Source organism: Doryrhamphus excisus, linkage group LG17, assembly GCF_037039965.1.
Source record: "Doryrhamphus excisus strain RoL-2023G ecotype Guam linkage group LG17, RoL_Dexc_Guam_v1.1, whole genome shotgun sequence".
In the NCBI taxonomy this organism is placed as follows: domain Eukaryota; kingdom Metazoa; phylum Chordata; class Actinopteri; order Syngnathiformes; family Syngnathidae; genus Doryrhamphus; species Doryrhamphus excisus.
In genome coordinates this window covers 6,271,245-6,284,675 of record NC_136373.1, presented here as the reverse complement: position 1 = coordinate 6,284,675, position 13,431 = coordinate 6,271,245, and the positions used below count along the sequence as shown (strand labels likewise).

Genomic DNA, 13,431 nt, shown 5'->3' with positions numbered 1-13,431 from the left:
AACATTGCCAGAGATGGTTTATGTGGCTCTAACATTACCTTTGGTGCAAGACCATGAAAAGTTTGTACACAAGCAAAGCTGTTTTAAAGTCTATTTTTATTCTCACCGGGTTCTCTCTCAGAATGCTGCTGCTCGAGTCCTGACTAGAACCAATATCAGGTACAAGTGCAGTCGGTGACATCTAGGCAAAACGTGTAAACAAAGATACCAGAAAAGTCTCGAGGAAGTCGGTATCACGTGATGTTGGTGTTTACGTTTTACTGCGTATGCCCCATTGACTATTCTGGTTGATTATAGCAGCGCATGTAGACAAGAGATTGGAATATTCCTTTCCATGGGTACCATTGTTTTCGGAAAGGTCATTTGGAAAATTCCATTCGGAAAGAGAAAAACACGTGGCTAGTGATCAAACATGGTGGCATTGATTTGTGTTGAAGCAAGACTAGTTTTGATTTTGATTTGATTTCCTTAGTGTCACTTGTCAAGGATGTGTGCAAAGATAAAAACCATTACTATCACCATGTTGTGTAGTAGCAATATTCAAATAAACCACAAATGTGTTTTAGTTCAATTTTGGCAAGGATGCATGACGGCATTTTCTATTCATGAAGTCTGTGTAGCAATTTAAGCTGTCAGTCAACATCTTAAAGGAGCTGCCATGCTTTTTTCTTTAATGAGCGTCCTTCCTGCTATAGAGTCACAAGCAGTCGGTTATATCCGGGTCCCATCGGGTCCCATCTCTTCCAGGTTTTAACATATTCCAGGCATGCGTGACCTCAACTACTTGGTGGCTGCCCTTGAAGAATAGTCGCACAAAGCTTTGTGTCCAATCCCCCACCCACTTTCCATCCTCTCCGAGCTCGAACTGCGAGCAGCCTTCAAGAATTCTCTCAAAGCCGTCATGTGTTGAAAGAGAAGGCAAATGTCCGTTATTGCTTTGAGAAACCATCTATATGATCCATTCTTGTGAAACCTAATGAGATACTGTGCTTTCATCTTAATGGAGATGTTCTGTTTTTTGGTCCTGATCTTGTATTTCTAAAAGTGACATTGCCGTCTCTTTGAAAAATGGATAAAAAAAGCTTAATATCTGGTTCAAAAGTTGATTAAAATGCTAAAATATTAAAGGCGCAATTAGCTACCCTTTGTTCTCATTGTGCAGCCGCATATTACTTGTAAGATACTCGAACTCTTTTATTTTTCATTCCGTTCATTGTAGTTAGAAACAATTTTTTACCGACTGTCCAGTCTCTATTTCCAGATGAATGTCATTTTAATAAGATAAATTGCAATTTATTATCAACTCTACCGTTTTGGAAGTCCTCCACAGTGGAATGGGCATGCCTGGGGGCGCGTCATGGGTGGAATAAATTAAAACAGATTGTTTTTGCGTGAAGCACAAAATCCAAGAAATATAGCTGGAATAGGTGCAGATTCTGGAAGATATTTTTGCACCTCCTCCCACCACCTTTGATTTGAAATATAATAGAGAAACTGCAAATATCTATGTATTTATCTGTACGGTACAGACCGAACTTGAAACTGAAACCAGCAAAATGCACCAAAATGGAGAGCAGTGAAGCATACAAGCGTATCCAAATTATGGATTATGACAAATGGAAATTTATATTACATTTGATATTCATACAAGTTTGACTTAATTTAAGGCAAAATACAGTTTGGACCTTTGCTGCGAAATAAATTGCATGTTCGATCATTGGTTCGTTGGTTGGTTCGTTGGTTGGTTCGTTGGTTGGTTCGTTGGTTGGTTCATTCGTTGGTTGGTTCGTTGGTTGGTTCGTTGGTTGGTTTGTTGGTTTGTTCGTTGGTTCGTTTGTTGGTTCGTTGGTTGGTTCGTTGGTTGGTTCGTTGGTTGGTTCGTTGGTTTGTTTGTTGGTTCGTTCGTTCATTTTCTACCGCTTATCCTCACGAGAGTCGCGGGGGGTGCTGGAGCCTATCCCAGCTGTCTTCGGGCGAGAGGCGGGGTACACCCTGGACTGGTGGCCAGCCAATCACAGGGCAAACAACCATTCACACTCACATTCATACCTATGGACAATTTGGAGTCGCCAATTAACCTAGCATGTTTTTGGAATGTGGGAGGAAACCGGAGTACCCGGAGAAATGCACGGGGGAGAACATGCAAATTCCACACAGAGATGGCCGAGGTTGGAATTGAACCCTGGTTTCCTAGCTGTGAGGTCTGTGCGCTAACCACTCGACCGCTGTGCAGCCTTGCATAAACGTATTGTACTCAATTTTAATTGTAGACACCGCTCTATAGGATAAGCGGCATAGAAAATTGATGGATGTACCCCTCCCTGCTTTATAGTTATAATAAATGAATACAAATTACGGTATATGGAACAAAATAAATCTAAGATTTATTTCCTTTCTGTGTTATAAAATCCCTCTTCATGTTTCTTGTATGCAGCCCATCTCTTTGCAAGCAGCTCTTGTTGTGCTAATTTGGTAGGCTGGAAGAAGAAACCCCCTCCAACAGGACATTGGCAGGATACGTGATTCTTCCCGACATCCTCAGCTGCTCACATCTCTCTATTCTCTGCTACTGTCGGAGTGCTGCACCTACGCCAGAAGCTAATTTGATTTGTGTTTGCATCCAACTTGAGTCCTTTTTCCAAGTCGCCTGGGCCCTGTCCTGTTCTCTATTGTCAAGAGTCGTATTTAGCAGTAAAGCTTTTGAATGCTTGAATCCGTGTGATTTGGACACTAGGCCGACCAGATGGGCTCTTTGCTCTCTCAGTCACTTTCCATAAAAGAAGTAATCAGTCAGGTGCTTTGGCCGACACTCCATTGGATTAGTCTGATGTCGCTGTGGTGTGCTGAGACGTTGCTACGACGCAACCTTGGGGAGCCACCAAGGTCCCTCGACTTTGATTGCAGACAAAATGCTTTGGTGACGCTTAGAGATCATTATTTCACATGTTGGTGAGGAAGCTGTATCAGAGTGCGACTCACGGATGGAATCACCCAGAGGACCTTCAATGCTTCCATTATCTTCTTCCTCTTGTTGGAAACATGAGTTGGAATTCATAAAAGTGTTACAGTTGATGGAACCATTGGTAGATGGAATTGTTAATGCCGCACTTTCATTTCCTAATAATAAAATAATACAGACAGCTCAAGGATTTGGAAAAATTACCTGCTTCCATTCTTTAAAATTTATTCGGTTTCATTTTAAAACTGTTTTTAGCCGAATGCAATTGTAATATTTGGCTATCTTTGTTTACACGTTTTGCCTAGATGTCACCGATTGCACTTGTAACTGATATTGGTTCTAGTCAGAACTCAAGCAGCAGCATTCTGAGAGAGAGCCCGGTGAGCGATTTTTTGGTAATGGTTTTATTTCATTTGAACATGCATCAGATTACAATTGAATGCATCACATAATCAGTTCACAGTTCCACATGTCCAAAAGGAGTAGGAAGAAGCAAAGCTTATTAAATCCTACCCTTCCATCTGGTACTTTTACAATTAGTAATTGTTACATTTGTCCACTTCCTGCTTTCCTAATATAATTTAAGTTGTTTTTTTGTTTTACTTTATTTTACTTTTATTTAATTTTTTGTCACGTACCCAAGTACGAGGTGCAATGACCATACAATGACATAATGGGTACCATAGTAACTGTCAATATAGTGATATATATAACACATCAAATCATGTTTTGCATTTTGTTCCCATACGGTACCAATTGCGATTGTGGTTTACTATACAATACACGCAAAACCTACTGAAACATTACTGAGGTATAACAAAAGGAAGAATTTTATGCATTGCTCCAAAGGTTTCCTGCATCTCCCATTGCTCCGTTATCTCCCCTAACTTAATTGCTCATTAGAACAGAAAATATGTTTGTAATCATACACTGGTCCAAACTGTCTGAAGTTGATTCCAGCTAATGAATTTGACAGAACCATGGTGGTTGATGGCTCTCATCGAAACACACTTGACCGGTTATTAAAACATCCAATTAGAGCCTCTAGCGAGTTTTTGTTTGCTTATGAAAGCACATTCGTGTTTTGTGTTTAAGCCTATCATGACAAAATGATGAATTTGTGGCTTTGTAATTGGGCTGCTGCTGCGGTATTGCTTATTTATGCAGAAAGGCTCATAATATAAAAGCTATTTTAGTTTTGGGGGGGGTGCACTGGCACTTATGCGTACTTACTGATGGCACCATATTCAAAATCGGATCTATGCATGTTATTTTTCATGTAAAACTTCCATCCATTTTCTTGCGCTTATCCGGGTCGCGGGGGCAGCAGTCTCAGTAGGGAAGCCCAGACTTCCCGGTCCCCGGGCACCTCCTCCAGCTCCACTGGGGGCCACCATGTTATTTTTCATGTAAAACTTTTAACAAATTAATTTATAAAGTGTAAAAATATATATAGATATGATAAGAAGCATATATACTGTATTTGTTTGAAAATATTACATAGTACAACAGATTTTTTTGGAGTAAACTGAAAATACTAGGCAGTATTATTCCTCTCAGTACGATACTGGCATGGAAATAGGAGTGCAGAACATTCCAAGAGTGATCAATTTCATTGCTTCATTTTAATTAAAATTAAATTTATTTAAATTTTAATTAAAAGAACTGTAATTCTGCATTCAAATGATGCTGTGTATGTTTTCAACACATGATACATTTTGCAGGAGATAAATATCTAAGCCTTGGCGGAGGTCTGCTTAGCGCTGAGTGTCCTTATGGCGTCAAACTGATTTAATATTTTTGTTCTATTCTTTTCCTTCACAGTGGTTGTGCTGTATTTGCAGGGTATCGGTACCAAAGAGTGGAGAGAGGTAAGTTAAATATATGAATATAAAAATTGATTGACTGCCAGATTTGGAGGGAATTTCGGGGTACCAAAGTAGCTCAGAGAAAAAAAAGCGGACTTGATCAAGTACTCTTGCTAGTATTGGGTCTCACAGAAAGTCCCATTTGGGTGTTATAATAATATTTAAGCGTTGCAAAGGTTGCCATAAGAGCCGCGGGTTGCTGACCCCTGTGCTAATGGGTACAGTTTGTAGCATACATGCTCCTTCGCTTAACCGTTTCTTGTTCTTTCAAGAACGTGCTTACATGTCAATATGACCTTGGCAAGGCAAAGAAATTCATGATCAATAATGGATTTATGACTCAACCTTTATTCCGCATGTCCAGTGTAATCACAAACTGATTCATGGCACGGCAATCCACACAGAGTAAACATCTTGTCATCAGATCATCCGACCGGGTGTGAATGGAAACCTGACAAATGACTTTCTTGCTTTTTCCAAAACCTGCACTTCAATCAATCGAGACAAAAAGTGACATACTATGTGACATTCAATCTGCCAGACACTCTTGGTCGTATCATCTTCATGGCAATGTTTCTGCAGGTGATTTTTCACAATACAGTCCTGGGGTGACATGAGAAGAAATAGAATAAAGTGATTGGTTGATGATGAAAAGGCCTACTATTACTCCCCTAATAGTACTTGTATTCTATTGTATTTATGTGTATGTCATTCCTTAATCATTTTGTTATGAATCTGTCACAAATCATTGTTGATTGACATTTGAAAACAATGTAGGATTTTCTCATGGGTCAATATGGCAGAGGTGTGATAGGTTTTGAGGTCCAGGGCACTTCCATGTGAGTCCTTTTGATAATGAATAAGGTGAGGACACAGTTGATAGCGTTGCCTATGTGTCCAGGGCACTAAAGACATGAGTGGAGGTATTGTAGCCGTGGTGAAGCAGTGGTGAAATCAATAGCTCATTACATGGTGCTTTCGGGGCCAGAACGCGGAGGCGAGGCTGGTCGTCCACCGGGGGAATTAGTGGCATGAGAGATGAAAGGGACGGCTTGGCCCAGAAAGGAGGTTTGGACCTGGACTTGCGGGATAGGGCGTCTCTGGCTCTATTACAGCTGTCTGATTTCTCATGGGAGGCAATATTTAGAATCACTCTTTCAGAACATTTTCATGGAGATTTGTGTGTATTAACGTTATAAAATATAATAATATTCATTCATTTTCTACCACTTATCCTCACGACGGTCGCGGGGGTGCTGGAGCCTATCCCAGCTGTCTTCGGGCGAGAGGCGGGGTACACCCTGGACTGGTCGCCAGCCAATCACAGGGCACATATAGACAAACAACCAAACAACCATTTCCTATTTATTTGCTAGTAATATGAATTTCATCCGGGCTGCACATTGGACGAGTGGTTAGTGCACAGACCTCACAGCTAGAAGACCTGAGTTCAATTCCAACCCCCGTCAGCCATCCCTGTGTGGAGTTTGCATGTTCTCCCCGTGCATGCGTGGGTTTTCTCGGGGTACTCCGGTTTCCTCCCACATTCCAAAAACATGCTAGGTTAATTGGTGGCTCCAAATTGTCCATAGGTATGAATGTGAGTGTGAATGGTTGTTTGTCTATATGTGCCCTGTGATTGGCTGGCCTCCAGCCCAGGGTGTACCCTGCCTCTTGCCCGAAGACAGCTGGGATAGGCTCCAGCACCCTCGGCGACCCTCGTGAGGATAAGCGGTAGAAAATGAATGAATGAATTTTGGAAATCCAAGGAAATGCAGCTGGAATAGGTGCAGATTCTAGAAGCGCTCGGAAGCTTTCTTTGCTGGTTATTGTGTGTAACTGCTCTACTGGAGTCCACCACTCAATGCAAACAGCCGGAAAATGAGCATAATTGGCGAAAATGGCAGATGAGTGGTTAGCGTGCAGGCTTCACAGCTTGGAGACCCGAGTTTAATTCCACCCTTGGCCATCTCTGTGTGGAGTTTGCATGTTCTCCCCGTGCATGTGTGGGTTTTCTCCGGGTACTCCGGTTTCCTCCCACATTCCAAAAACATGCTAGGTTAATTAGCGACTCCAAATTGTCCATAGGTATGAATGTGAGTGTGAATGGTTGTTTGTCTATATGTGCCCTGTGATTGGCTGGCCCGCCTCTTGCCTGAAGACAGCTGGGATAGGCTCCAGCACCCTCGTGAGGATAAGCGGTAGAAAATGAATGAATGAATTTCATCTGATGTTTTGACTTTTCCATTGTTTTAGTCTGGACGGACGGAGGTGATCGATAACACCCGCAATCCAGACTTTGTGAGGAAGTTTGTCTTGGATTTCTTCTTTGAAGAAAAACAAAATCTAAGGTTTGACGTGTAAGTACACATATGTATGTCTTTTATTATGTACTTTATTCACATGAATCAAATATGCTTGGCATTATTAGTGATAATATACCATATAATGGCTATCCAACAGCTGGGCTGTACCGTATTTGACGTGTGTTCCATATGGGGGTCCATAAGTGATCCTACTCAATGACAATATAATCATACTGTGTCAAATTAGTAAGCCATTCCTCCAATTTGACGACATTGTTTCTTTATGGCAGGTACAATGTAGACTCCAGAAGCTGTAACATTTCCAAACACGTAAGTACAGTAATATCAAAGTCATATTACAGTTTTGAGTCAGTGCCGCCATCTCCTATCAAGTGTTGTGTTGTGTGGACGGAACAACCGATATGACTCAGCGGCAATAAAGTGTCATTCAGAATTCAGTGTAGCGTGAGCCATTCAATTGACTTTATTTTTTCTTTTTTTCTTGACCAAAAATATCAATCATATCTGGAGAGCAGAAGGTGAGTGGTTTACGATTACATTGTTGGTGCTCATCCTGCAGTCATTCCATGATTTATGTACTTGAACTAATCTTATTGCCTTGTCTGCTATTGTCCAGGCTGGAAAAAAAGCTATCATAGTTTTTCCTCATGTTGTCTTTCTTCCGCCTTGTTCAGAGAAACGAGGGGTTAACCAGCCAACCAACCAAACACTCAGATGTCCTGTTATCTGTCTTTATTTTTCCAAATAATTCTTTATCTCGGTGGCACGGGGGTCGAGTGGTTAGCACGCAGTCCTAACAGCTGGATAATATATACGTATATCGGATATATTTTGTGTAGGTTATTGTGTGTAGCTGCTCTACTGGAGTCCACAACTCAATACAAAGTATTAGCATAATAGGTCCCCTTTAAATCTTTTAGTTCAACTCGTAAAAAAAATGGGAGCAAAAACATGTTTCGCATTTTTATTTTTGTTGTAGTACATGTTAAGATGTTAAGATCTGCTTCTTCCTACTCCCTTTCAGAGTAGTATATACAGTAAATGTGATATACTATTAAATATGATTGAAATAAAGTAAGTCTGCACGGCAGACGAGCGGTTAGCGCGCAGGCCTCACAGCTAGGAGACCCGAGTTCAATTCCACCCTCGGCCATCTCTGTGTGGAGTTTGCATGTTCTTTCCGTGCATGTGTGGGTTTTCTCCGGGTACTCCGGTTTCCTCCCACATTCCAAAAACATGCTAGGTTAATTGGTGACTCCAAATTGTCCATAGGTATGAATGTGAGTGTGAATGGTTGTTTGTCTATATGTGCCCTGTGATTGGCTGGCGACTAGTCCAGGCAGTACCCTGTCTCTCGCCCGAAGACAGCTGGGATAGGCTCCAGCACCCCCGCAACCCTCATGAGGAAAAAGCGGTAGAAAATGAATGAATGAATTCCTTAACTCACTATTATCTTCCTATTTTTATTCAGGATTTTCTGGGCCAGACGTTTTGCACCCTGGGAGAAATCATTGGCTGCACCGGAGGACGCCTGGAGAGGAGTCTCTCGTAAGTCATGCAACATAATCTCGTTTATACTAACATAATTACATGTCACAAATTAATTCACCATGTTTGCTATTGTATATCGAACCATAGACATAATAGAATTTATGCTCATGAATACTGATGGCCAGCCCCATGATGGAATCTTAAACTGCAATAGATTCAGTGTATTGCCAATACTGGTTTTAATCTGTTAGATTGGAGCGTCAATGGGCCAGATCACGTTGAAACATCATTGCAGACCGCAGTACTAAGTATGTGTGTAAACTGAATTATATATATATAGGCATAGGCGCCGTAGGAAGGCTTTGTCCTAGTCCATAAGGAGATGCTTGGTGTACAACTTGCACAGAACACTGACCTCAACCCTTTCCCCAGCACCATACACATTAAAAATCAGATTCATATTAAACATATGCAGCCCCAAAAACACACATTATTCTTGGTCGTGAAATGAATGCAAAAAAGTTTGACACATTTTGATGTCACCAAAGGTCATGAGCTTGATTCAAAGGCATGATGTGTTACACCCACAAACGTAATAACTGCCCACAAACGGGATGCAAATCTGCAGCTTTGAATGTAATAAACCTGCAAATGTAATAAATTTCCCACAAATATAATAAAATTTGCCTACTGCAAACGTAATACTGAATTTCCTACAAATGTAATAACTATTACATTTGCAGGATATTATTACATTTTGTTTGTGGGCGTACATGTGCGTTTTAGTTACAGTATGTGTGATTTTGTGTGTATATGGGGAAGAAATAATCAAAAGAAATAATAAATAAAAATATAATAATATATAAGAATAATATATAATATAATAATAGTAATAATTCTAACAATTATGTTATCTTTTTTAAATGTAAAATAAATTATAATTTAATAATTAACAATTCCTTTAATGTATTCAAATGATACTCTTTGAATAATATTTTTTCCACAAAAAAAAAGAATTATCTTTTTAAAATCCTCAAAATGACATCTACACCTTCGCCTTCATTAAAAGAAGAAAGAACAAACAACAACAAAAAAAATAAATATTTTGTCTTATTACATTTGTGGGAAGTTATTAAAATTTACAGATTTTCACTTTCCCACAAATGTAATAATTCATTCATTCATTTTCTACCGCTTTTTCCTCACGAGGGTCGCGGGGGTGCTGGAGCCTATCCCAGCTGTCTTTGGGCGAGAGGCGGGGTACACCCTGGACTGGTCATATGTAATAATTTTCCTGCAAATTATTACATATGTAGATTTGTATTACGTTTGTGGTTTACTACGTGGGGGTGTAACATGGTGCATTGATCCTACTTTTATTGTTTTATTCATAGTCCACATGAAAAGGAAAACAATACATCCCGTCTTCACACAATATTTACTTTCAATTCAAAACTTAACTATGTTGTGATTTTTTTATTTTTTATTCACTCTTGAATTCCTTCGGGGCCCAACAAATGTGCTAAAAGGTCTCCTTATGAAATATTGATGAGCTGATGTTTCCTTTCAAAATGTGGAAACCTGTGCTGTGTGCTTGATAGCAGTTTGCTTGTGCTCTCGCTTTTGAAAGTACCTTACGTACTACTTGGAAATAGCTATTGACCATAGTAGTTTTCATTCTAAACTCGTATTGGTACATGTGTCTGTATTCATTCTGTATATCTTTTGAGTATTAAGTGACTGTGTGATGAATTTTGTGTTCTTTTGTAAGATGACACCGTGGGTCACACTTCCTTTATTGTCATTGCACAATAACACAGCAGTTATATTATTAATTATTATACATATTATATATTATAGTATATTATTCTATACTTTTATATTGAGAAATGACCTCCTGCAATTTCCAATGGCTTGACAAGCTCTTTGTGAATATTTAAATAATAACAATAATTATATATTAATAATAACAATGTGGCGAATAAATAGATGTAATCAAATATGAACAACAATGTACAGCTAAACAGTAAATTGCACAAATAATTTTAATAATTTTGATTTTTTTATATTTTGTATTTTATATTTTTATAGTACATTATTATACATTATATATATTATTAATTATTATATATATTATATATTATAGTATATTATTCTATACTTTTATATTGAGAAATGACCTCCTGCAATTTCCAATGGCTTGACAAGCTCTTTGTGAATATTTAAATAAAGAGTTTTTAAACTTAGTCGGAGTAATATTATGTTTAATATGTATCCAGATTGTTGATATCTTTAACAACAAGCATGTTGCTTCTCCTGGACATCCATTTAGTTTCATGTAGAATAAGTTGCAGGACCAGCCAAACCATAAAACCGGAAACTAATGTAATTAATAGTCATGTTTACTATTTATGCGTACCGATTGACTGAGATGCAGAGATTATTTACTATTCACCCCCTGGTGAACCCAATGAAACATATCTTGAGTCTCTGTCCGTGGTGCTCTTTCAGAAAATGACAAATAATTACAAATTTCCCATGGCTTGTTGGTCCAACAAGTGCTGTCGCTGACAGATGAAGAGTGCCACAGAACAACACTCATCTTATTTGCCAAGATGCTCAGCACCAACGAGCAGGAAACACTAATTCCCACTTTAAAGCATGCCAACTGCGGACAGATCTGTGCTTTACAAGCTAACAACTCATTCTTGCCAGTTGGAAAATAAACACATGGATATTTATTCAGATTTGTTCTTTCCCTATGATCCAAAATTGAGACCAAAAAAGACAATCACCGGTTTCAATTTACTGAGCTCATTACGCACAACATGCTGTAACAGTTTGATTATTCTTTTGTTGTCTTGATGCGGCAATATTAAATGGCAATTGTTTGAATTTTGGGATGAAACTATCCCCTCAGAAGCAGCCAGGGTTTTCTTGTCTGGTCTTAGCAGAGCAGGCCAGATGAGACCTGAATGGCCGCACCAGATGGCAGGTAACGCTTTGCCTGGGAGACAAGTGCATGTGTGTGTGTGTGTGTGTGTGTGGTGGCTCTAGGGGGGGTTTGTTCAGGATGGAAAAAATGGTAGATTGCTACGATTTCATGAATAATATCATTGAAGTCACTGCACTAATGCTAGCGTCATTAATCTGTTCCAGAAGGGCTGGCTCTAACCGAAACATACTCTTTTTTTTTTTTCCAGAAGATAAATATTTTCCTGACATCTTTTCGGAATATTAACACAAAACAATATAGTCCATCAATATGCTGGAACTTTTGTTGTGTACATTTTTGATATAAAAACACACACATCAGGTCATAGCAACCAAGGTTCTATTGGAAATGGACACAACTAAATTATTCATTTATTTTGTACTACTTATGCTCATGAGGGTTGCGGGCGTGCTGGAGCCTATCCTAGATGTATTCGGGCACATATAGACAAACAACCATTCACACTCACATTCATACCTATGGACAATTTGGAGTCGCCAATTAACCTAGCATGTTTTTGGAATGTGGGAGGAAACCGGAGTACCCGGAGAAAACCCACGCATGCACGGGGAGAACATGCAAACTCCACACAGAGATGCTTGAGTGTGGAATTGAACTCAGGTCTTCTAGCTGTGTGCCTGTACGCTAACCACTCGTCCACCACGCAGCCCCACAACAACTAAATTATATGAATGATAATTAAAACATAGATGGAAGGTTCAGGTTTGGGCCAAGGCCGATTAAATTTGAAGCCTAACTATCATTGTTAACTTAAGGACCCTTTAGGACCCTCTCGGTGGTAATAAGTGCTGGTCATATTCAAATCCAGATGCCATTAGAACCTTCAAATATAGAAAAAAATTGTAGGGAATTTATGTTTGGGGGCTGCACGGCACTCGAGTGGTTAGAGCGCAGACCTCACAGCTAGGAGACCGGAGTTCAATCCCACCCTCGGCCATCTCTGTGTGGAGTTTGCATGTTCTCCCTGTGCATGCGTGGGTTTTCTCCGGGTACTCCGGTTTCCTCCCACATTCCAAAAACATGCTAGGTTAATTGGCGACTCCAAATTGTCCATAGGTATGAATGTGAGTGTGAATGGTTGTTTGTCTATATGTGCCCTGTGATTGGCTGGCGACAAGTCCAGAGTGTACCCCGCCTCTCCAAATGTAGGCACCTGCCTACTTGTGTTTAAATAATTATTGCATACTTTCTATAAATCCTTTATTTGTTTATCTGTGTTTGTCTGCTATATGATATATTTAACTGAAATTGCTGATCCCAACAACCAGTGATTTGTAAAGAAAAATCAAGGGTGCCCAAACTTTTTCATACCACTATGTAACAAATTTAACTGGTAGTATTTCTTACTATCTTTAAGCATAACTTCCTTAAGATGAAAAGCCTTGTGGTGTATTTTTTTTTTCCCTTTTCAAGATGATTTTCAAAGGTCATCAAGCATCTGTGCACAGTAAAATGCAACCGCACTGCAATGGCCTCAAGTGTATACGATTGCTGGTCTAAGTGGGTTACCGACATCTTAGACAGTGGACACAATTATGCCTTCATTTAATGCCAACCGATTGAAATGTGAAACGCACGCATTCAGTAGAGGATGTACAATGGCTCCTCCATTTTTAATTTTTTTTGCTTAACTGCCAGAATTTTCCCTCTAGAAATTTGTTGTGTACACTAAAAGAATCCACTTCGCACTGTGCTAAAAAATGGCTCTTTTTATTGCTGACAAATGTATTTTTTTTGTCTGTTTGGTCACAGAACTAAAGACATCTCACC

The 13,431-nt window shown here is 39.5% G+C and overlaps 1 protein-coding gene across 1 annotated transcript in view; it reads left to right on the top strand.

Annotated features, from left to right (window-relative positions):
* The window catches only part of cpne9 (copine family member IX), a 58,629-nt gene that overhangs the window by 14,108 nt on the left and 31,090 nt on the right, over window positions 1-13,431 (top strand). Inside the window, exons 3-7 of the mRNA XM_058085250.2 lie at window positions 4,784-4,830; window positions 7,084-7,187; window positions 7,424-7,463; window positions 7,670-7,672; window positions 8,626-8,702. Coding sequence (XP_057941233.2) covers window positions 4,784-4,830; window positions 7,084-7,187; window positions 7,424-7,463; window positions 7,670-7,672; window positions 8,626-8,702 — 271 coding nt within the window. The remainder of the gene's footprint in view (window positions 1-4,783; window positions 4,831-7,083; window positions 7,188-7,423; window positions 7,464-7,669; window positions 7,673-8,625; window positions 8,703-13,431) is intronic.